This window comes from Macaca thibetana, chromosome 9 (assembly GCF_024542745.1).
Source record: "Macaca thibetana thibetana isolate TM-01 chromosome 9, ASM2454274v1, whole genome shotgun sequence".
Classification (NCBI taxonomy): domain Eukaryota; kingdom Metazoa; phylum Chordata; class Mammalia; order Primates; family Cercopithecidae; genus Macaca; species Macaca thibetana.
The window spans coordinates 111,243,771-111,269,974 of NC_065586.1; the positions used below are offsets into that span (position 1 = coordinate 111,243,771).

The 26,204-nt window shown below is 34.3% G+C and overlaps 1 protein-coding gene across 4 annotated transcripts in view; it reads left to right on the forward strand.

The window, feature by feature from the left end:
• Window positions 1-26,204, forward strand: part of ATRNL1 (attractin like 1) — an 827,091-nt gene that overhangs the window by 34,435 nt on the left and 766,452 nt on the right. For all 4 annotated transcript variants that reach the window (XM_050804667.1, XM_050804668.1, XM_050804669.1 and 1 more), the window contains exons 4-6: window positions 70-198; window positions 1,511-1,719; window positions 22,029-22,203. In XM_050804667.1, coding sequence (XP_050660624.1) covers window positions 70-198; window positions 1,511-1,719; window positions 22,029-22,203 — 513 coding nt within the window. The remainder of the gene's footprint in view (window positions 1-69; window positions 199-1,510; window positions 1,720-22,028; window positions 22,204-26,204) is intronic.

The window sequence follows — 26,204 nt, forward strand, 5'->3', positions numbered from 1 at the left end:
GTAAATTTTATGTGCTTAACAGTCTTATGTATATCTATACATACAATACTCAGTTTTGTTCTCTTTTAGTGGTTTGATAGTCCCTGAAATAAGGGGCAATGAAACTGTGCCTGAAGTTGTTACTACATCTGGCTATGCACTGTTACATTTTTTTAGCGATGCTGCATATAATCTAACTGGTTTCAACATTTTCTATTCGTAAGTATTTTTTTAAAAATTCTATGTTTTAATGATTCTTGTAATTCAATGTAAAAGAGTTTTTTTTGGTTTATTTTTGTTAATGTCTTATATACCAGAAGCAGACTACTGTGTAAAATTTCAAATTAGTATGTAGGATCCCTTCTTAAGTGACATAAAATCTTAATAGTATGCCACAAAATGTGATCTAAGCCTTTAAGTTTGGTTGAAAATTAATTATGAAATTTACAATTGTTTGTTGGCAAGTGATTAAGTAAACAAATACTAGTGTAACTTTACTGGTAGTAACAGATGTGTGAGACTGCACAGAGTTGTGAAGTGCCTTTCAGTGCTTTAAGGCATATCACTTGTAATTTGAAGAGGATTATGGGAGCTAAGTTTTTGTAGTCTCTATTGCAGAGACTGTACTGAATGCTGTACATACATTATGTCATTTAATTACCTTCAGTTCTGTCAGGTGGGTATATTTCCCATTTACACATGGGGAAATTGTGGCTTAAGAGATACATGGCTGTATACCACTATCTCCTCTAAAATAAGAAAAGTAATATTCATTGTGAATCTATTATATGCCTGACACTTTATAAACATTTTTATATCTAGAAGATTGAGGGTAAAGTAATGAGAGATGCTTTCAGATGCTTTCACAGGAATGGCTAGAGAGGAAGTCTATATATTATTTTTTTTCTTCAGAATGTAAAAATTGATAACCAGAGAATTTTTCACCAGAAATATTCTAAATATCTTTGAATTAACAATTTATTATGGAATTATTTATCTTACAATGTATCCAAGTATGTATGCAAGGGATAACAAATATATAGTAGAATATAATCAGTTAAAGAGTCTTAAAACTAAATATGATAAACATCCCTTTCCTTCCATAAGAGTGTACAGGGGATAGCATGCTCTTTAAATATTATACAGCCAAGTTATGTCTTGACTTCTCATATAGTTTTGAATATTCATGAATTTAATTTTTTTTATGTAAAATATACATTCAAAACATTTGAGTACTTAAGTCTTTACAAAACATTTTGCTTGGAACTGTACAGATCCTGCAGATGTTGAGCATGTAGTCATTAGACATTTGGAGTCTTGGTATCAAAGTAAATCTGTTGAATAAACTAAGACCAACTGCAAATAAATACTAACAATTTCATAAGAGTAAGAGGATACAGAGTAAAGAATTACATTGTGAAATTGTGTTACATTTATAAGTACATAGGACACAGTATAAAAATTATGAAGTTTCTGATGTATCAACCGAAATTCTTTTTCAATTTGAATATATATGAATTATATTTTACAGAATCAATTCTTGTCCTAACAATTGCTCTGGTCATGGGAAGTGTACAACTAGTATCTCTGTTCCAAGTCAAGTATATTGTGATTGTGATAAATACTGGAAGGGTGAAGCTTGTGATATTCCTTACTGTAAAGCCAATTGCGGTAGTCCAGATCATGGTTACTGTGACCTAACGGGAGAAAAATTGTGTGTCTGCAATGATAGTTGGCAAGGTAAGCACATGTGGTGTGATGGCTTTTGAAACATTGATTCATATGTGTAATAGATTAATACAAATTCCACATTTATTTGTTTCGTTATAGTTTGCACACCCAAACCTCATGTATTTACTTTTATTTTTAGAATGTTCAGATTAATAATCAACTTCTTAATTTTTTTGTCACAAATAGAATTAATTGGCAGAGATTTTGTCTCCATACTACTTTGAAGACTAAACGAAGTGATATATGAAACTGAATTGTTAGGTGTGTGATCATTATGGTCTTCTGTAATTTGTTGTTGACTCTCCCCAAATTTGGTGACTTCACTGAATTTAATGTGGTGCATTCAAATTTGATTTATAAGGGTAATATAAATAGTATATTACAAAAATAAATGCCCATCTTACAAGGTACTGCAGTATATGAAACTTATTTCTTAGGAAAGGCTGACATCTTGTGGCTATTTTAAAAAGAACTGGAATATTTTATAAAGTATTTTAGCTGCCTATTGCAAAAGTCAGATTCCTAGGAAAGAATATCTAAGTATTTTTTATAAATATCTATCATCAAAGATTAAGTTTACACTATACTGAAGAATGTTGGCTTACTTGTTTATCTGGACATAAAATAATAAATATTGTCATTATGAAATTAAGAGATATACTTAGTTATACATACACCTGCCCACCTAGAGTTTACTTTTTGCTAGTTGCATTTACATATGAAGAGCTTCCTTTGTGCCAACATATTAATCCTGTTGAAATAGGGAAATTTGACTCAATAATTATATAACCTGAAGTACTTGATTATGTGTTGTTATAATACAGTGTAATAAATAGTAGCAATAGTTCCCAAGTTAAAAACCAAAGAGAACATACTCTTCATGTAGTTGTATTCATTATTGCTGAGATGATGTTTTCAAAAAAGTGTTGTTAAGTATGTTCAGTACTTAGAGGAATTATTTTAGGCTTTGTATAAATTATGCCTGTCTTAAGCTCATGTTAGGTCATAAAAAATATTAGGTATGTCAACTGCACAAAAGATCTATGATATCTTATTAAATCAAATTTGGTTACCAATTACAATTATGACAGATACAAATTTCTAAATGTTCTATAATTACAGGGACATGTATTTTAAGTGACTCTTTTAATCATTTGTGACTTTTCTTCCCCCCAAAAGTGCCTTGAGTTGTAATTTTATTTTCATTTCTGATGTGAAACTAAAATAATTGTCTTTTCTATAGAGACAATGGTCTATCCGTATTATATTTAATTTAAGGCCTGATAAATAGAGATATAGCTCATACACACAGTATTTTTCAAACTGGTCTTCAATTGCCATTAGTCTGCACCTCATTTCAGCAGTCTTAAAAGCAAATGAGGGATACATTTGTATAACATTCTCTGAACAGTTCTGTCCCCTTTTCTGTTTTTTATTTACTTTCATTAGTCCTTCTTTGAAATGCTTTATTTTGTGAGTCTTGTAATATAGATCTGATTCAAAGCGTTATGAGTTTTTTCTGGCCTTTGATTTTTGGCCTTTTCATATCCCATTATTCTCATCAGTAATGTCCCAAATCATAAGAATTCCTGAATCTAATAAGCAAATGGAAATGGGGAAGCAAATACTGGGTATGTTCACTTTAAAAGCAAAGTTATAATAGCAATAATCTAAGAAATGCATCTCTATGTATGTGTATGTGTGAGTGTGTATGCATATATACACATTTATTTATAAATACATATACATTTTTTATGGAGAATAGTGTGAAAGTCCTTTGTAAATTATAAAATGCAGAAATAAGACCAATTTTTATACCATTTTCTTAATAATTAAGGAAATGATTTCTCAATTTATATGTTTGAAGGTAGAGGGCTGGTAAATGAGATAGTATGGTGTTTTCGAGACAAATTATGTGCAGACTGGTTACTTTGTGCCTCAAACCTGATCCTGATTCTGTATTTAAGGAAACATAGCTCCAAAGTAGGTAGGATTGTGAGCAAAATCATTTAGGGGAAAATGATGTTTTTATTTCGGATATATAGAATGGGAAGGAATCAGTGAGGTAAGAAGAGATAGATTTGCTTCTAGGCCAAATGGGGAATGATCAAAGAATGAGAGACATTTGAAAATGCGTACTGCCAAGGCGATCTTTATGAGGTTCAAAATCTGGTAGTTTTATATAAGGTGTTATTTGGAACTGGATTCTTTAGGTTAGAGTAACAGATTGTTGTTATCTCCATTATATTTTATCCCTTGTTGTTGCTTGACTTATTCTGTTTGCCTCTATGCTAATGTATATTTTTAAAAAATGAGTTACCCTCTAGAAACTTGGGTTTTATTAAGATAACACAGAGAAAAAACCTAGCTTTATACTAAGTCTTGAGTTCCTTCCTATCATTTCTCTTTTGCTTAACCTACCTGGTCTCTGTGTGTCATTTTTTTCTTTGGTTTTTCTTTTTCTTTGAGATAGGATCTCACTCTGTGGCTCAGGCTAGAGTGCAGTGGCATGATCACAGCTCTTTGCAGCCTTGACCTTCCATGCTGAAATGATCCTCCCAACTCAGCCTCCTGAGTAGCTGGCACCACAAGTTGCACACCACCATTCCCAGCTAATTAAAATTTTTTTTTTTTTTTTGGTAGATATGAGGTCTTTCTGTGTTGCTCAGGCTGGTCTCAAACTCTTGGGCTCCAGTGATCCTCCCACCTTGGCCTTTAAAGTAGCTGGGACTACTTGAGGGCACACAAGTTTGTTGTATAATATTTAATTTTGTCATAATGTATAGTTGTCAAAGATAATGATATATACATATTAAATATATGACTAAAAGTACAGGGACCTGTGTAGACTCGTCTGCTTCTATGACAGTAAAATAGAAAAAATAGACTTCATTTTTAAGAGTAGTTTTACGTTCACAGGAAGATTGAGCAGAAGGTACAGAGAATTCCCATTTACCTCCTGCCCCAAAGCATACACAGCTTCTCTCATTATCACTATCTCCCACCAGAGTGTATATTTGTTACAGTTCATGAGCTCACATTGACAAATCATTATTAACCAAAGTCATAGTTTACATTAGGGTTCACTGTCAGTGTTGGACGTTCTGTGGGTTTGAACAAATGTATCATTACATGTATCCACCATTATAGTATCATCAACATAATAGTTTTTTTAACCTAAAAATCCCCTATGCTCTGCCTATTCATTCTTTCCTCCCCCTACCCCTGCCAACCACTGATCTTTTTACTGTCTCCATACTATTGCCTTTTCCCAAATATCATATAGTTGTAATCATATAGTATGTAGCTTTTTGTGATTGGTCTTTTTGACTTGACAGGATACATTTAACTTTCCTCCATGTCTTTTTATGGATTGATAGCTAATTCCTTTTCAGCACTGAATAATATTCCATAGTATGGATGTACCAGTTTATCCATTCACCTACTGAAGGACATCTTGGTTGCTTCTGTAAAATTTGTTTAAATTTTAATAAGTCACCTGAGGGAAAAAGGCAACTTTGAAAAGCACTGATCTCTTAAAATGGCTTCCAAACATTGGGATAGATGATCAATTTTTGTAAGACATCAAAAGCAACATATAACAAATTGAATTCATGTTCATGTGTAAAGAATACAATAGAACAGTAGTTTTCAAAGTAGATTCCAAGGTATGATGTTCCTCCCACCAACTGCCTTCCGAGTAGTTGTATGTTTCTCTGTTTTATATAACTTTAAAAAAATTTGAGGAGGCTGAGGCAGGAGAATCACTTGAACCCGGGAGGTGGAGGTTGTGATGAACCAAGATTGTGCCATTGCACTCCAGCCTGGGCAACAAGGTCTTCCTCATCTCCATCTGAGACCACCTCAGCCTGGATTTCATTGTCCATATCATTATCAGCATTTTTGTCAAAGTCATTCAACAAGTCTCTAGGGGGTCCACACTTTCCCACATTTTTCTGTCTTCTTCTGAGCCCTTCAAACTGTTCCAACCGCTGCCTGTTTACCCAGTTCCAAAGTCACTTCTACATTTTCGGGTATCTTTTCAGCAGCGCGCCACTCTACTAGTACCAATTACTGTATTAGTCTGTTTTCACACTGCTGATAAAGACATACTAGAGACCAGGCAATTTACAAAACAAAGAGATTTAATGGATTTACAGTTTCACATGGTTGCGGAGGCCTCACAATCATGGCAGAAGGTGGAAGGCATGTCTCACATGGCAGTAGACAAGATAAAAGAGATTGTGGAGGGAAACTCCCTGTTTTAAAACCATCAGATCTTGTGAGACTTACTTGCTATCACGAGAACAGCACAGGAAAGACCTGCCCCCATGTTTCAGTTACCTCCTGCGGGTCCCTTCCATAACACGTGGGAATTCAAGATGAGATTTGGGTGAGGACACAACCAAACCATATCAGTTACTAAGTTTAGATTGGATAAAATCTGTATGCAAATATTAGATCATTCAGATATTTTCCTGTGGCTGATAAATGACATAAACTATAATAAGTAGCACTGGCCCATTCACCTCTAGAATGTTCATTAGAGAGAAATAAGCTTTCACCTTATTTCAACAACTTAGTTTTGCTTCTCTCAACCTGTTCTCTAAATAATACAAAAGGATATTGAGTAGCTCACAGGAGAAATGAGAAGACTGGATAAACTATTGTTGGAAATAGGCCAGATACAAAGAAAGGCTAGGCCTACAGTAAAGATGAAGCCAAAGGAAAGTTTGAGTAGGACATTCCTGTCATTGCCACAGGATCCTGGGTTACTACCAGTGGCACCCTTAAAGTAGATACTGCATGCTACAGGAATGGAGAGAAAGAATTGTAAATTGTCTTTACAGTTAAGAATGATTATGTTTTGATCATCCTCGCGTTTCCAGAACCTAATATAGTGCATGGCATGTACTAGCCACTGGAATTTGTTTGTTGTTGAATGAATGAATTAGAAATGTATTAGTTTACTAGTATAGTGATATGTAGACATTCAATTAGAGATATTTTATAAGATTATTTCTCTAATAAATTATGTTATTTGCTTCCTGTATAATTACTTCTGAACATTGAGGGAAGCTATTGAATTTGAACATTTAAAATGTTACTTTATCAAGCATTAGTTCTTGGAATCTTGGTCTTATTTTGTTTCAATCTTTTGGCTTTAGATTTTAACATTTGCCATTGGGTGGCAGTATTGACTACCAGAAAACGCAGTTAAACTCTGGCATTCAAATTGTAAAAACTTGGTAGTTTTGTTTGACTTAGAAAAATGTAAAATCTTTCAACTCACATTTATGAATATTTTATCTGAGGTATTTTATCTTGGTTAGTCATATAACATATAAGGACATATTTAGTTATTTTAGGATAGTATGTAAGTACACATGAGATTATAGGTTGCCTTGAAATTCACAAAGTAGCTTACATTTTCCTTTAGAAATATAATAATAATGAACACGGTCAATCTATTTCTTCTCTTTTAACTTTGAGGAGGGAGAAGTGACAGGTAATGCATTTAATTCCAATAAATTCTTCCCACTTAACAAAAACAGCAGATCTGACTTTTTTTGTGAGAGCTAATTAAATTTTTACTCTTAACCTACTAAGAAAGTTGACTGTTTAAAAATAAAAGTAGCATTAAAATGTGTATATGACAGCCCTCTTTCATGAATTCATTTATTTATTTATTTCATTTATTAATGTAAAAAAATTTTTTTTGAGCTCTATTAAGTGCTAGGCACTGCTCTAGGTCCTTGGGATACATCACGGAACAAAGAAGACAAAGATCCTTGTGGAACTTACATGCAAGCTAGAAGAGACAGACCCTAAATAATAAATATAAATTATATAGTATGTTAGATGGTGATAAGTACAATGGAAAATTAAAGTTGAACAGAGAAAGAGGAATAGAAAGATCTGGGGGTTACATTTAAAATGTGATGATATGCTTAGGTTTTATTGAAAAGATGACATGTGAGAAAAGACTTCAAGCAAGTGAGACAGTTCGACCATATAGATATCAAGGGGAAGAACATTCTAGGCAGAGAGAACTGTCAGTTCAAAGACCCTAAGGTAGGAGCAAGCCAGGTGTGCATGAGGACCAGTATAAAGGCCATTGTGGCTAGAATTGAATTACTGATGGGGAGATTAGTCAGATATGAACTCAGAGAAGTTACACAACAAGGGAGATGGTTGGGGATGTGGAATTAAGGGGTTGCTGGAGGGGATGGAGATCAGTGAAGGATGGAGCTATATCAGCTAAATATTCTTAGCTTTGTAGACCATTGTAAGGATTTTGACTCTTACCCTAAGTGAAATGAGGGAGCCATTGAAGGATTTTGAGCAGAAGATTAATATTATATGGCTTAGTTTTATAAAGCTCCTATTAGTTTCTACCAGAGAATAGACTGTAGTAGCAGTGTACCAGTTCAGAGGCTACTACTATAATCTAGGTGAGAGATGATGATGATGGTAGCTTGGACAAGTTGATAGCTGTGGAGGTGGTGACAATTGCTTGAATACTGAATGTGATTTTAAATGCAGGATTAATAGGATTTGCTGATGGTCTAGATGTGGGGGGTGAGGGAAAGAGGAGTCAAAGATGACTAAGGTTTTTTGGTTTGAGCAGATGGAAAGACAGAGTTGTCATCAACTAATATGAGGAAGATTTTAGGAAGAATATTTGGTTATGGTATGCCAAGTTAGAGATGTCTTTGAGATATCAGAAAGGAGACAGTGAGGAGTCAGTTGGATATATGGATCTGGAAATTGATGGAGAGAGATCTGTACTGTAGATATAAATTTGGAGGTTAGTTGGCTTAAATATTAAGTTGGAAACCATTGAGGAAATTGGATGAGATTACCAGGGAAGTTGGCATAGAGAGAGAGAATAGAACCAATGACTGAACTATGGGTCACAACAAAATTCAGAGTATTCTGTGCTAGGCATATAAATTCCTTTCTTAGATAAGTTTGCCTTAGGTTGAACTATTTATAGCCACTTATTTTGTTGCCTCTGACTTTATAAGATTTTGTTGCCTCTGACTGTGTAGGACAATGTAAAATGAGCAAATCCTCCTCTCAATATAGCTAATTCTACGTTTGTCGTTTTCAGCTGATCAGAACCAAGGTCTTAAATCTTTCTTGCAGTTGCTTTTTAAATGCTGTGTATTGCCCTGTCCATATTCTTAACATGGTTTATCAATTTTCTTCAAAGCATAATGTCTTAGCTCAGGCTGTTATAACAAAATACCACAGATTAGGTCACTTAAACAATTGGCATTTATTTCTCACAGTTCTGGAGACCGGAAGTCCAATACCAGGGTGCCATCATGGTGAGGGCCATCTTCCTGGCCCTCTCTCTCTGCCACATAAAGATAGAACAAGATGACTGCCTTTTTGTTCTATCCTTATATGGCAGAGAGAAGGGGAGGAGGAGAGAGCAAGAGCAAGAGAGAGCCAGGGAGAGAGAGAGCGCACGCGAGAGTGCGAACATGTGAGAGCTGGAGCGAGCAGGCTCTCTGGTCTCTCTTCTTAAGGCAATGATCTCACCATGAGGATCCTATCCTGATAATCCTACCCTTATCTAAATCTAATTACCTGTCCACAGCCCCACCTACTAATACTATCACATTGGGAGTCAGGGTTTCAACATGTAAATTTTGAAGGGACACAAGCATTCAGTCCATAACATGAGAAATCTTTTTTTTTTTTTTTTTCTTTGAGACAGAGTCTTGCAATGCTGCCTGGGCTGGAGTGCAGTGGCGCTGTCTCTGCTCACTGCAACTTCCACCTCCCAGGTTCAAGCGATTCTCCTGCCTCAGCCTCCCAAGTAGCTGGGATTACAGGCGCCCGCCACCATGCCCAGCTAATTTTTTGTATTTTCAGTAGACACGAGGTTTCACTACATTGACCAGGCTGGTCTCAATCTCCTGACCTCGTGGTCCGCCCGCCTCAGCCGCCCAAAGTGTTGGGATAACAGATGTGAGCCACCGTGCCCGGGTCATGAAAATTCTTAGAATGAATGTTTCTTAATGTTATTTCAATTTATGGAGGAACTCTTCTCTATTCACAATTAAAGTTATCTTGGGAAAGTCAATTAACTATCTGGTTATAAATTTCATTATTTATACAAAGAGATTATTTGCGCTTGTCTGAGTCTTGGGATGCTAACTGGATCAAAGTGAATTGAAATAGTGTCTTGCTGTATACGCTTGACTGGCTGATATTACAGTAGCAGTTTCCTTTTTAGTAAGTAGACATTTTGTAATAGTTCAATTTAGTAAAATCTTCTCTCTGCAGTGGGGTTCAGTACATTTTATTAATAAAGATTTGAATTTGTAAATAATATTTATACATTAGGCAACCGTTTAGATATTCTGTGAGCATTATACATTCACCAGTCTAATAAAATGGGCAGTTTAACTTTTGTACCTAGAAGAAATTTTGGCATACATGCTTTCATTATTTTATAATTTATTATTTTAGATGTTTTTGAAATATAATTTTGACAGTTATGATTATTCAAAAAAATTGGTCTTCAAAATTTTTGAAGTTAGTCTTTTCTAAGCAGACATATTTTGATAATACCAGGAGTTTTCAAAATGTGTGCTGCAAGGGTTATATAAGGAGATGGGTGGGGATAGGATGGAAGATAAGTGACTCTTTCCTGCCTCATCACTTTGCAATATTTTAAATATTGAGATTCCTTGTAAAACTTTGTTTTAATTCTTCCACAGCCCAAAAAGAGTAAATTGGAAACCACTGATCTTTAAACAAGAGGGCAATTTGTTTCTGTGCTACAATAGCATCATTGACCTAAACTCTAAGAACCAAGTATTCTTGGAACAGATCTAGTATAATGATTACCACTCATACAATTCATTGTCTTATAAAATTAACAGATTGTCAGAATAGTTGTGGATATTTAAAATAGACAAAAGTTAATACCTGGCCTTTGGAGATTGATTTTATGGGTCTAGAACATGTGTAGAATACTTTGGATACTGTAACAAAATCAAAATTTTTAAATGATGTTAGAAGAGAGAACTCTTGCATTGAAATCTGGTTTTGATTTTTATTGGAGAACTTCAGTTTCAGTACACACTAAATCATAAGACTATTTCTTGAATGATTACAATAAGCTACATTTACCCGTCTTGCTCTTTTTTTTTTTTTTTTTTTTTTTTTTTGAGACGGGATTACAGGCTTGAGCCACCGCGCCTGGCCCGTCTTGCTCTTAAAGTCTTTCTTTCCAGCATATCTTCCCCTTCTTATTAATAATCCAGTTTCTTTTGGGAAATTGCCTTTTGCTAACGTAGCATAGTCTTGCTGGGATGAAAAAATCCAGGTACCTGTCTATTCTAAGCGTGATTTTCCTCTTTGAAAAACTCTCTGAATTTCTACATATTTTTTCAATACAGTCCCATTTTCCCTTAAGCTAGCCTAATTAATTTCTGTGACTCGCATGTAAGAAAACTAACTGAAGTACCACCTTAGAGATACTGTTAGAGTATGGTTGTTTTTTTTTTTTCTGGTTATTAGACTTATTTAAAATACCCAAAATCATATCAACAACCTGCATTTGATATAGTTCAAAGTTAGCAATTTATTTAATGTGTTCAGTTGAAAACTGCAAAAAGAAAATATAGTTGGCTCTTTCAACATGTACCACTTTAACAGTAAAATAAATGCTTTTTCATGATAGTATAGATTAAATATAAATTAAGGGTATGAGCCAAAACTGCGCCAAAAAGTCTAAAATCCTGGAGTAAGATTAGTTTTTGCTTACTTTGCCTTTTACTTATTTTTTATCGATACATAATACTTTACATATTTATGGGGTATATGTGAGTATTTGTTATCCGCATAGAATATGTAATGATGACGTCAGGGTATTTGGAGTATTCTTCACTTTGAGTATTTATCATTTCTGTGTTGGGAGTATTTCAAATGCTCTTTTCTAACTACTTAGAAATACACAATACATTGTTGCCAACTATAGTTACCTTACACTGCCATTGAATATTATAATTTGTATCTTCTAACTATATGTTTATATCCATTAGCCAATGTCTGTCCTCCCCACCTACCCACACACACACACCCTGTCCAGCCTCTGGTATCCATCATTCTGTTCTATACCTCTATGAGATCAACTCTTTCAGCTCCCACATGTGAGTGAGAATTTATGATACTTGTCTTTTTGTGGCTGGCTTATTTCACTTAATGACCTCCCGTTCTATCCATGTTACTACAAATGACAGGATTTCATTCTCTTTTTTTGTGTGTCTGAGTAGCATTCCATTATGTATATATACTATATTTTCATTATCCTTTTGTCTGTTGAGGGACACTTAGGTTGATTCCATATCTTTGCTATTGTGAATAGTGCTGCAACAAATATGCAAGTGCAGGTATCTCTCTGTTGTAGTGATTTCGTCTCCTTTGGGTAAATACCCAGTAGTGGGATTGCTGGATCATATGATAGTTCTATTTTAAGTTTTTTGAGACGTTTCCATACTGTTTACCATAGTGGTTGTACTAATTTAAATCCCTACCAACACTGTATTAAGAATTCCCTTTTCTCTGAATCCTTGCCAGCATCTGTTATTTTTAGTCTTTTTAATAATAACCATTTTAACTAAGATAATATCTCATTGTGGTTTTGATTGGCAAATTCCCTGATGATTGGTGATGTTAAACTATTTTTCATGTACCTGTTGGCCATTTGTAAGTCTTTTTTTGAGAAATGACTTCATGACCTTTGCCCACTTTTAAATAGGATTATTTGTTTACTGTTCAGTTGTTTGAGTTCCTTGTATATTCTGGATTTTAGGTCCCTGTCAGTAACATAGTTTTCAAATATTTTCTCCCATCCTGCAGGTTGTCTGTTCACTTTGTGGATTGTTTCCTTTGCTGTGCAGAAGCTTTTTGGTTGAATGTAGTCTCATTTGTCTATTTTTGTTTTTGTTGACTGTGCTTTTGAGGTCTTAGCCAAAATATCTTTGCCTAGATCAATGTCTCGAAGCGTTTTGCCTATGTGTTCTTCTAGTAGTTTGATAGTTCTAAGTCTTTAATCCATTTTGAGTTTATTTTTGTATATGGTGAGAGATAAGGGGTGTAGTCTCATTCTTCTGCATGTGAGTATCCAGTATTCCCAGCAAAATTTATTGAAGAGACTGTGCTTTCTCTAATGTATGTTCTTGGTGTCTTTGAAATCAGTGAGTATAAATTTATAGATTTATTCTTTCACTATTATGTTTCATTGATCTATGTGTCTGTTTTTGTACCAGTACCATGCTGTTTTGGTTACTATAGCCTTATAATATATTTTGAAGTCTGGTGGTATGATACCTTCAGCCTTATTCTTCTTGCTCAGGATTTCTTTGGCTATTGTCCTCCTTTTTGATTCCATGTGAATTTTAGAATTGTTTTTTCTAATTATGTGAAAAATGACTATGGTAGTTTGCATTGACTCTGTAGATTGCTTTGGGTAGTATGGTCATTTTAACAATATTAATTCTCCCAATCCATGTACATGGGATGTCTTTCCATTTGTTTGTGTCCTCTTCAATTTCTTTCTTCTGTGTTTTGTAGTTTTCCTGTAGAGATTGTCCACATGCTTAGTTAAATATATTTCATGGTATTTTATTTTTTTGTAGCTATTGTATTGCCTTCTTGATTTCTTTCTCAGCTAGTTCATTATTTGTGTATAGAAATGCTACAGATTTTTGTACGTTGGTTTTGTAACCTGCAACTTTACTGAATTCATTTATTAGATCTAAGAGTTTTTTGGTGAAGTCTATAGGTTTTCTAGATATAAAATTATATCATCAGCAAGGAGTGGCAATTGACTTCGTCTTTTCCAGTTTGGATGCCTTTTCTTTCTTTCTCTCGCCTAATTTATCTGGCTAGGACTTGAAGTAGGATATTGATTAGGGGGGAAAGTGGACGTCCTTGTCTTCCTCCAGTTCTTAGAGAAAAAGCTTTCAGTTTTTCCCCATTTGGTATTGAAGCGATCTGGGGAAATAGCCGAGGTTTGTTGTCTTGCGCTAAGGAAATCAAAGACGTGGACACACAATGAGTGGGTTTAAGAGTAGAAAGTTTAATAGGCAAAGTAAAGAAGAGAAAAGTTTTACTTCTCCTGAGCAGAGAGAGTGGGGTTCCGAATGGATCTTCCGCTTTGAGGCCAGATGCAGTATTTTTTTTTTTTTTTTTGCAGTCTGACTTTGTCACCTAGACTGGAGTGCAGTAACGTGATCTTGGCTCACTGCGATCTCCGCCTCCCAGGTTCAAGTGATTCTCCTGCCTCAGCCTCCTGAGTAGCTGGGACTACAGGTGGGCGCCACCACACCCAGCTAATTTTTGTATTTTTAGTAGAGACGAGGTTTCGCCATGTTGGCCAGGCTGGTCTCGACCTCATGACCTCAGGTGAACCACCTGCCTTGGCCTCCCAAAGTGCTGGGATTACAGGCGTAAGCCACTGTGCCTGGCTATGGTTGGTTTTATAGAGGGGCTTTCGGAGGCGGTGTCTGATTTACATAGGGCCCAGAGGATTGGTTGGACCAGGTGTGCCATTTACATAGTGCACTAAGAGGCTGGCCATCCCACCCTAATCTTTATTATGCAGTTGGGGTATCTACCTGGCTAGTGTAGACGCCTGCACGCATGGCGACAAAAGGGAAGAGAAAATCTCCATGTTGAATATACCCGGCTTCCAGGTATCCCTTTTCTGTTGGCACAGCTTCCAGCATTCCAGCTTGCTTATCTGTGCTTGCAGCTTGATTTTTCAGGCTGCTTTTTGTTAGAAAGGAAGTGATTTTGGGGCTTTTTATTACAAGGAAATTCCACTGAGAACTCTTTTATCTTTACTAACTGCCTATAAATACTTTCTTTTTAACTCCTGTAACAGTATGATATTAACTGTGGGTTTGTCATATATGGCCTTTTTTATATCTTGGTATGTCCCTTTCATGCTTAGTTTGTTGAGACATTTTTTTGTGAAGGGATGTTGAACTTTATCAAATGCTTTTTCTGCATCTCTTGAGATGATAATACGGTTTTTGTTCTTCATCTTGCTGATATGATATATCACTTTTATTGATTTGCATATATTGAGCCATCATTGCATCCCTGGGATAAATCTTACTTGATCAGGGTTTATTATTTTTTTAATATGCTGCTGGATTTGGTATTTTTTGAGTATCTTTGCATCTGTGTTCATCAGGGATGTTGGCCTGTAGTTTTCCTTTTTTTGTTGCTTTCTTATTTGGGTTTGGTGTTAGGTTAATCCTGGCCATGTAAAATGAATTAGGGAGAATTGTCTCCTTTTCCATGTTTTTTTTTGGACTAACTTGAAGAGAATTGGCATTAATTCTTCTTTGAAAGTTTGGTAGACTTTGGCAGTGAAGCCGTCCTGTCCTGGACTTTCCTTTGTTGGGAGACTTTTTATTACTACTTTGAATCTCTTCAGTTGTTATTGGTCTGTTTCAGTTTTCTAAATATTTCTTCTTGATTCAATCTTGGTAGGATGTGTGTGTCTAGGAATTTGTGGATTTTCTCTATGTTTTCCGGTTTGTTAGTGTGTAGTTATTTATAATAGTCTTTGATAATCTTTTGAATTTCTCTGGTATCAGTTGTAATGTGTCCTTTTTCATTTGTGATTTTGTTGATTTCGGTTTTCTTAATTTTTTTGGTTGTTATTGCTTAATCTAGCAAGTGGTTTATTGGTTTTGTTTATTTTTTAAAAACCTGTCTTTTCATGTTGATCCTTTATATTTTTTTTTCTGCCTCTATTTCATTTAGTTCTGCTTTGATCTTTATTATTTATCTTCTAGTAATTTTGGGTTTGGTTTCTTCTTACTTTTCTAGTTCTTTGAGGTGCACCATTAGTTCATTTTAAACCTTTCTGCTTTTTTGACATGGGTACTTACTGCTGTAAACTTCCTTTTTAGCATTGCTTTTGCTGTATCCCATAGCTTTTAGTTTTTGATTTTCATTCGTTTCAAAATTTTTTTTAATTTTCTCTTTATTCTTTAATCCTTTGATCATTTAGGAACATGTTTTTAAATTTGCATATATTTATACAGTTTCCAAAGTTCTTCTTTTCATTGATTTCTAGTTTTATTTCATTGTGGTTTCACAAGGCATGATTTTGACTTTTAAAATTTTTTTGAGTTTTCTTTTGTGTCCTAACCTATAGTCTATCCTGGAGAACATTTTATGGCTGTTAAGAAGAATGTGTATTTTGTAGCTGTTGATTGAAATGTTCTATAAATGTCTGCTAGGTCCATTGGTCTAATGTGCAGTTTAAATCCAATATTTCTTTTTCTGTCTAGATGATCTGTCTAATGCTGAGAGTAGAGTGTTGAAGCCCCCAACTGTTATTTTATTGGATCAGATAACACTGGTGCCAAGAAACGGTGCCAGGGAGCCCAAGACAGGCACTCTTAGACTGCCACTGTCACTCCGAGACCCAAAGATTGGCCCAGGGCCAATTTCTCCCTTTAAATTTCTACCTTTAAAATTATTAATTTCTCCCTTTAAATTTAATAATATTTACATTATATGTGTATGTGCTCCAGTGATGGCTATGTATTTGTTTAGAATTGTTATATCCTTTTGCTGAATTGATCCCTCTATCATTATAAAATGACCTTTTTTGTCTCTCTCTGTCGTTTTTGACTTAACACCTGTTTTATTTAAGTAGAGTTACTCTTGCTAGTTTCTAGTTTCTGTTTCAATGGATTTTTTTTGTATCCCTTTATTTTCAGCCTCTATACCTTGTTACAGGTGATACAAGTTTCCTGCAGTTGGATCATGTTTTTCTTTGTTTTTCTTTTTTAAAAATCCATTCAGCCAGTCTGTGTCTTTTAAGTGGAAGGTTTAATTTGTTTACAATCAAGGTTAGTATTTATGTATGGGACTTAATTATACTTAATTTCTTTGTATATAAAATGAGAAGGTTGTCTTAATAATAACGATAAAGTTACTATTATGAAGCATTTGTTATAGTATTACATATTAAGCATTTTACATAGAATCTCATTTTATCTTTAGAAAAATTGTATATTCTAGGTGGAAGTTCCACAATTAAACTGAAGCTTAGAGAAATTAAGTAACTTTGTCCAAGGTTTCACAGCTAGTAAGTAGGAAAGCTAGATTTGACTGCATAGCTCATGCTGTTACTCCTTTACAGCTTAAGGTGCTTTTCATTCATCCATCCATTGATTGATTGATTCCGTAAGTGTATACTGAGGCTAATCATGTAGTAATTATTGACTATGTTAAGTACTTTTCATTGTATTTTAATATGATGGGAAGTCACTGAAGGATTATTAGTAGGGGAATGATAGGAGTAGAATTATGTTTTTAATCATTCTGGTTGTATTCTGGATAGTTGAATGTTATAGGAAAGGGATAAGAATGGAAATAAGAAGACCAGTTTGTAGACTATTGCAGTAGTCCAGGTGAGAGTGGATGGTGGCTTGGACTGAAATGGTAGTTGTAGAGAAAGGGATCAGTGGTTGGGGTATGGTGGGGTGCTAGAATTTAAAAATGCTTATAATTAGTAAGGTACAGACCAGACATCAATCAAAATGGATTGTGGCCATTGGACTAGAGTAAGATCTTGATGAGCCATGTTGTGCCAACATTACCCCTCTAGTTATCTATTGTAGGGAGGTCTGAATTATCTCAAGTGAGGAGTCAGGGGAACTAGGACAGCAAGGCTGATACTTGGGTTGCTGAGGTACATCTACTTACCAACAATCATTGAAACATTTATACTTTAACATGTGGAAAGACTGTAATCCCTGCATACCTACTTAATATTCAGTCTGTTTGTGGGTTGCTTGTATGGGGTGTTGGAGAAAGAGGCAACTTAAGAACGGCACCAAAGTTTTTGCCCTGAGCAGCTGGATGAATGGAAGTGCCGTTTATTCAAATGGCAAACACTGGTGAAGGAATCGGTTTGGAAGGAAACTTCCTGATCAAGGTTTTAGTTTTACATATGTAAAGTTTGAGATGACCCTCTATGGATATCCAAGTGGAAATGGCAAGTAGTAGTTTGAATTCATGAGAGATCGTGGGGCTGGACATATACATTTGCGATATATCAGAGTACATTTCTACTCTGATTATGTAGTAGCTTTTTCCCTTCAAAAATCTCTCAGCAGCCCGACACTAACGCTTAAAGTTATAGTGTTAGAAATTCATTTATCCTCTTTGGTTTTTTAAAACTATACATAACCTGTGGAGAATATTCTTTATGAAAAGGGACTATAAGGTGAATTTATTACACCCTTTAAAAAACAGCTGAGATATACTACCTTGAGAAGTTGCCATATTGATTGAGAAAAGTAATGCAAAGAGAGTTATGGGGAGATGTTGCATGAGATACTAAAGTATGAAGTGGTAGAAGATTTTTCATGGATATATTTTTATAAAAAAAGAGTCTTGCACACATGGCATGTTCTCATTCATATGTGGGAGCTAAAAAAGTTGATGTCACGGAGATAGAGTAGAATGATGGTTACCAGAGGCTGGGAAAGGTTTCGGGGAGAGAGGGATGACAAGAGGTTGGTTAATGGGTACAAAAATATAGTCAGACAGAGGGAATACGTTCTAGTGTTCAATAACACAGTAGGGTGACTATAGTTAATAATTTATTATATATTTCATAGCTAGAATATTTGGAATGTTTACAGCACAAGTGTGTTTGTGGCAATAGATATCCTAATTACCTTGTTTTGGTCATTACACATTGTTATAACGTGTATCAAAATATCACATGTAGACCATAAATGTGTATAATTGTTCAGTAGCAGAAATAAAATTAAAAGAAGAGGAGTCTTGCTTAGATGGCCTTAGTGTAGATATTAGTGTTAGATATTTAACACTAAGTGTAGTTGTTTGTGTTTTAAATTAATATTCAGTTTATTAATTTACATTTTAAGTCATTTTGGTTATAGAATACAGAAAGCTTCAAATTAAGACATTTAATTTTTAAAAATGTTTGAGTTATATTTATAAATCTTGTCATTCTATTTATAAACGGATTAATTTAGAGTAAAATAACGACAACATGTAGATTGGGCTACAGACCATTTCTTCTAGTAGTTTCCACAAGTTACATAAAATTTACTAGTAACAAAGATAGGAAGAATTTTGATTATTTTCTTTTTTTGTGTGGAAAATTAAGTATTTTAGAGTACAGAATTGAAATCATTAGAAGCTTATTTTCTGTATTAAATAGCAATATTTTGTTAAATTAAATAAATTTAATTATTAGTGTTAGTATTTTACAGATGCTGTAACAAATTATCACAAATTTGGTATCTTAAAACAAAATACATTTGTTAATCCCTTACCATTCTGGAGGTCACAAATCGGAAATCAGTTTCACTGGGCCAAAATAAAGGTCTTAGCAGGGTTGTACCTCCTTTGGAAGGTAAAGGAGATTATCTGTGTCTTTGATTTTTTTTCCAGCTCCTGGAACTACATTCCCTGCATTCTTTGTCTCCTTGCCTCTTCCTCTATCTTCAAATCCAGGAGTACAACATCTTGCTTTGATAGTCACATTGCTTCCTTCTGCAGTCAAATCTCCCTCTCTTATAAGGACACCTGTAATTATATTTAGAGCCAATTTAGATAATCCATGATAATCTCTCCCAAATTTCAAAATCCTTAATTTAATACATCTGTAAAATTCCTTTTGCCATATAAGGTAAAATCCAAAGCTTCAGGTGATTAAGACCTGGATACCTTTATTCAGCCTACTGGAAACTTGCTCTGCAGTATTTTGCTTTAATGCAGGTTTGATAAATATATTGGTGATTTAAAAATATACCCAATTTTCAAGATTTTTTCATGCCATCGTTCTCTATCAAACTCTTTTCCAAGTAATACCCGTATATTACTTGACTGCTTTCAACTCTGTGCCTTTGGTTGGTGGCCTGTTTTTAATGTTTTATGTAGAAATAATTTTAAAGTTTTAGAAAACTTATTATACAAGAATAAGAATAGTACAGACTATCTGAATGCCCTTTCCCAGATTCACCTATTAACATGTTACTCTATTTGCTTTGTGTGACTTACATGTTAAAATCTATATTTCCTTTTATGAAAATAGATACAAAATTTATACCAATAGATGCATTATATATAATTTCTATATGATTTCATGTCTTTTCAGTTAAATTATAGATTGGCAAACTTTTCTGTAAAAGGCCAGGTAGTAAATATTTTTTACTTTGCAAGTTACATGGCTCTGTTGCAGCCACTCAGCTCTGCTAAAGCAGCCATAGACAATACTTAACTGAATGACCATGGCTGTGTTTTAATAAAACCATTAAATGATTTCTAAGTTATAGTAGTTAAATTAAAAAAGAAGTTCCTTTAATATTTCTAATTACTAAGGAATAGTTCACAGTCTTTTCTCACTCAGAAATAATAGTTTTCTATAGCTGATTTAAAATATTATCATTATCAAAGACATAATCTGAGATACTTCCTAGTTTGTACCTGAAAAATACAGATCCATACAATGTAAGCATTGAAAAAAATCTTGAAGATGAATCAACTAATACCTGGGTGAGTGAACAAATGAAGAAATGAAAACTTTATGGGCCAATATTTCTTAAATCAGACTCTGCTTGGGAGTTTTAAAATTTTGTTATTAAATGATAATCTAAAACTTTTGATATAAGCAAATTGAAGATTCACTGTCTGATCTCATAATTGAGTAGTGCCACTGTATTGTAATGCCAGCAGTTGTGTTGATAATTTAAAGTTGGGATTAAGTATCACTTTAATTATTGTAGGCTAAAAACAATACAACTGAAGTGTACTAATACTTTTGTGACAAGTGAAGAGTAAATGATTATATGCCATAGTATATGAATTTAAAAGATTTGTAAAAAGTGGGTTGAAGAAAAATGGTGGGAGAGTTATGTTGTCAAAATAACATAGGTATGCTAAAATTATATTAAAAGGGCGCTGTGAGAATTAGTATCATTTTTAACTTGGGACCCATTATTTACTTTAAGCAAAACAGTATCATTTATCATATTCAGTAAATATTAGTTTTATAAATTTGCTTATATATAATTTATAAATGTATGTTGGTTTTGTGCTTATAAAAGAAATTTAACCATAGGAATTTATGTCTAGTATTTGAGAATTTTTTAGTTTCATCACGATTAAAATAATTTGTGAGCCCTAAAGTTTGATGAAAATATATTCCTTTAGCAAGCCGGGCACGGTGGCTTACGCCTGTAATCCCAGCACTTTGGGAGGCCGAGGTGGGCGGATCACAAGGTCAGGAGATCGAGACCACGGTGAAACCCCGTCTCTACTAAAAATACAAAAAATTAGCTGGGCGCGGTGGCGGGTGCCTGTAGTCCCAGCTACTCAGGAGGCTGAGGCAGGAGAATGGCGTGAACCTGGTAGGCGGAGCTTGCAGTGAGCCGAGATCGCGCCACTGCACTCCAGCCTGGGCGACAGAGCCAGACTCCGTCTCAAAAAAAAAAAAAAAAAGAAAATATATTCCTTTTAGGAGGATTCCTTCTATTATGTTTGAGAAACACTGATGAGGAAACCAAGACTTATAAGTAACATCATGAATATGGATAGGAAAAAGGCTGTGTTTTCAATTTCATAGGATTTGAAATTATTCTGCACTGATTTAATAATTTTTATCTCATGCATAATTTTTATTTTATGATGGATAATATTTTTTTCTTTTTGAGGACTCTACTGAAGCAGACTTTGGCTGTTCTTAAAAATAATGCTAAGAAAAATTTAATCGTTTTTATATTTGTTTAATAGTTAATAATTTTTAAACTTTAATTTTTAAATGCTTTTACTTCCACTATTTAAAAAAAATAAATATTTATTATAACCCTTGGTAGTAGATTATCATATCCATTTCTGTAGATGGAGGCTTGATGATGAAAGAGGTAAACATACTTGCCTGACAGAACTGATATTTGAGTACACTGTTTTCTATTTTAATACTCTTGTAGCATGCTAAAGTAAATCTGACATTTTATATTATTTAAATAATTCTTTAAAATTGTGAAATTTATTTGAACATCCAAGTTCGATTGTGAGTATATGACTTTTTTTGCCTCCAAGCATTACATTTGCTGTATTACTCTTGTACATTATATTTCAGATAATTTATTATATATATGTTATATTTGTTAATATGATAAACATTGAATTCTTAAATTCTCTTAATCCATATATTGTATTTCTATAATCTGAGGGCTTTGTTTAATCTAGTGTGTTGTTTGATTTTTTTTTAATAGGTCCTGATTGTTCTTTGAATGTTCCCTCTACTGAGTCTTACTGGATTCTGCCAAATGTTAAACCCTTCAGTCCTTCTGTAGGTCGGGCTTCACATAAAGCAGTTTTACATGGGAAATTTATGTGGGTGATTGGTGGATATACTTTTAACTACAGTTCTTTTCAAATGGTCCTAAAGTAAGTATTTATTTTCAGATTCTCGCTATTTTTTAAGCTGGATTTTTATCCAAAATGTCTTTTTTAAAAAAATTGTTGTCCAAGTGTAAAAGTGGTTATTTTTGTGGTAGTATCTATTTGCTAATGAGACTGATTTGTGAATATATGAACTCAATATGTCCATAGCTAAAGATTTGTCATTGTACATAGAAGTTTGCTTCATATAGAAATGTTATTACCTCTCTAGAGTGCTTTTAATAAATTCTGAGTAGAAAATATTAACTTCAAATACAGGCCGGCCTTGCCTATAATGGATAAAATGAATCATGCCATCTTTTTTTTTTAATCAAGTATAATCACATATAAAAAAATCCTCTCAATTTGTTCTGTAAATTTTACTTTACCGGAACTTTTACTTTGTATGTACTTTACAAGCTTTCACTGGGAGAACAGTTCTGGTATTATGAGAGAGATGATTGATTTACTGTTGGCTCAACAGATTGTTCTCTGCATGATTGAATAAGGGGAATCATATAGATGGTAGCTTTATCTAATTTCTTTTTCAGCTAATGATTATTTTTTATGAACTGTTTAGTAATAGAATAAAAAAGGTAATAGGGAGAATCATTTGATGTTTAATGTTCTTTCCGGGGTGGTGTTCGTATTATGTAACAACTGAATAGCTTGGGCAACAAACAATCAAAACTTGCCCTGGACAGTATACCGTAATGGTGTATACCCAATAGGATTGCCAGATTTAGCAGATAAATATACAGGATACCCAGTTAAACTTGAATTTCAGATAAAAAAACAAGTACATTTTTAGTATAAGAAGGCCCTTTTGCTGTATGTATATTTTTGTTTTTTACAAATTTTGCATGGGTCATGCTTCAACAAAAAAATTGTTTGTTGTTTGTCTGAATTCAAATTTAACTGGGTATCTTGTATTTTATCTGCCAACCCTAACCACTGAATATATTAACCCTTGTAATTAGGAAAATTTCAGAAATTCTCTAAGAGGAGATTGCTTTAAAACTATGATTGAATGTGACTGGAATTAAATTAGAAAATCGAATAAATTCTGGAGAGAAGGAGGGAGTTTTATGTAAGTATTTAAGTGACAAATTAGAATTTTTTAACATATGAAGAATAAAATACAGAAGGAAGAATTGAAAGAGAGTTAGTGGGATTAAAATGAATTGTTAAGATAAAAACCTGAAGAAATAATGATATTTAAATGTGAAAATTAAAAGGAAATTAACTATGTTTAAAGAAAATGAAAAGTCTGTGAAAGTAGAGTTGAACTTTGAATTAAATTGTGATTTTCCAAAGCTGAGTTTGTGAAGACAAAGAGCAAAATTGTCAACAAGGAAGTTTGTAAATTTTAAGTTTATGTTCTTTGCAAGATGAGTAGCATATTGAAAATTAAATGATGAATGTTATTTGATATTCTTTTAAATTTGTATATTTTCCACTGGAACCAGATAAACTATTTAAGCCAACCTTTTTTTTGGTCTGAAATCTGGGTATTTTGGTTACAGTGTTTATATAGATTTGTTTATATAAACAAATGAGGTATCAGAGTAGAATAATTGTGTTGCTGTTTTCACAGGTTAGAGAATACTTTTCATCATTCTGAATGTAGTTCAATTGTAGGTAAGGATAACAGCTTTCAGAAGTGATAGGATCAGTCATAACTTGATTTAATCATCTTCTATAGTGGAATTTAATTGGGGTGGAAATGTTACATTTTAAGACAAATTGTTCACTAAATATAAAAGGTCTGTGCTAGTGTCTATTAAATTAGAAAGACTTTTACAGAATATGTATACATTAACATTAATGAAAATTAACATGTATTCATGAGGATAGCAAACTTTTGAAAACACTACCTGCTTGATGCTTGGGATATATCATTGGATATAACAAATGCCCCTGTTTTTGTAAAGTTAGTGAGGAAAGGCTGGCAATGACCAAAAAAAAACCCATAATTACCAAAATAATTTATAGATATGAACATATATACATATAGAGACATAGATGGGATGGATGAATGGATAGATATAGATAGATAGTAGGGGTAGGTAAAGCAGGAGGGCCAAAGAAGAGGGAGTTGCAATTATCAATGTAATAGTTAAGGTAGGCTTCATAACAAAGGTGAGAACTGAGCAAAAACTTGAAGGAGATCAGGGGATTGCAGTTATTTGTAGGCACAGAAAAGAGCCAGATCAAAGACTTAAGATAGGAACTCCTTGAGTTGTTTGAGGAACAACAATCAGGCCCATGCAATTTGCATGGAATATATGAGAGGGATACATTAAATTAGAGTGATAACAGAGGAGAGATACAGATCATGTAGGATGTTGTAGATCTTTTGGGAGTTGTGGGAGGGTTTTGAGCATGTGTTGATCCCTACTTTAAAAGTGTTACCATGGCTGTTTATTGATGATATACTGGGGATTAGGAGGAAGAGTAGAAACAGAATTTGAGTTAAGATGAAATTATCAAGGGAATGCATTCTAGGTAGAGAAAAGGACCAGGAACTGAGCCTGAGGCACCACATCACTAAGAGGTTGTGGAGAACAGGGGAAGCCATCAAAGGAGACTGAAAAAGAATGACTGGTGAGATAGGAAAACCTGGAGTACAGTATCTTCAAAGGCAAGGAAAGACAGTATGTGAGGATTAAGGAATAATTAATAATGTCAAATGCTGACGATTATCCAGGTCAAGGAAAATGAAGACTGAAAACTGGTCATAGATTTAGCTTGGGGAAATTGACCTTAACAAAAGCAGTTTTACTGGAGTGGTGGGGTTAAAAGCATGTCTGGAGTTAGTTTAAGACAGAATGGAAAGTGGGGTGGGGTTGGAGGTAATAAAGAAATGGGGGAGTAGCTTAAGGGAGACTGTGGTCAAGAGTTTTTTCTTTTATTATTAATGGTTTATAACACCATGTTTGTGTGCTGATGGCAAAGATCTAGTAAGACAAAACATGGTGATGTAGGAAAGAGATCTTGTGCTCAAGGAAGAAGAATCACTTGCTATTCTTGGGCTCATCAAACTGCAGAGTAGGGGCTCAGGGCCTGGAAGCTAAGAATTTTTTCTTAGCATTTTTAGTTTTTGCTTTTTTTCTTTTATTTGAGACAGGGTCTTGCTCTGTCATCCAGGTTGGAGTGCAGTGGTGTGATCATGGCTCACTGTAGCCTTGACCTCCTGGGCTCAGGTGATCCTCCCACCTCAGCCTCCTGAGTAGCTGGGATTACAGGCACGCGCCATCATGCCTGGCTGATTTTTAAATTTTTTTTGTAGAGGCAGGGTCTCCCTATATTGCCCTGGCTAGTCTCTAACTCCAGTGCTCAAGTGATCCTCCCACCTTGGCTTCCCAAAATGCTGCGATTTCAGGTGTGAGCTACCATGCCTGGCCTGGATTTTGTACTTTTAATGGGCTGTGAAAAAAATGAAGAATATGTGAGACCATTGTAGCCCACAAAGCCTAAAATATTTGCTGTCTGGCCCTTTACAGAAGTAGTTTGTACAGCCCTAATTTATGATAACTTGGAAAGCAGGATGTTGGCTGCAGATACTGGTAGATGAGTGGACTAGTGGTGTGAATCTGTGGAAGTTATGTTCTGATTATATTTCCTCATTTGTATCATACACATTTATTTTACAACTCCAAGGTAGGAAATAAACAATGCTGCAGACAAATTGATAACCCTTACCTTTCTTGTCAAGGGGCACTTGGGCACTTCCTTGCCTTTCCTAATTCATTGAAGGAAGAAAGAGAAGTGGGGAGATAACAATTGATAGCAAGCTTCTTAACTTAAAACAGACCCCTATTTCTTGGCTGGATGCTTGCTTTTGTATATTTTAGCAAATGGAGGAGATTTGAGCATAGAGTATAAGCATTTGAGATTCATAGTTTGGGACTTCTGTTTTCATATGTATTACACCAGTAGAAAAAAACACAAATTTTCTTTTTATGTTACATAATCCAACAGTAACTTATTTTTATGGAAGCTTC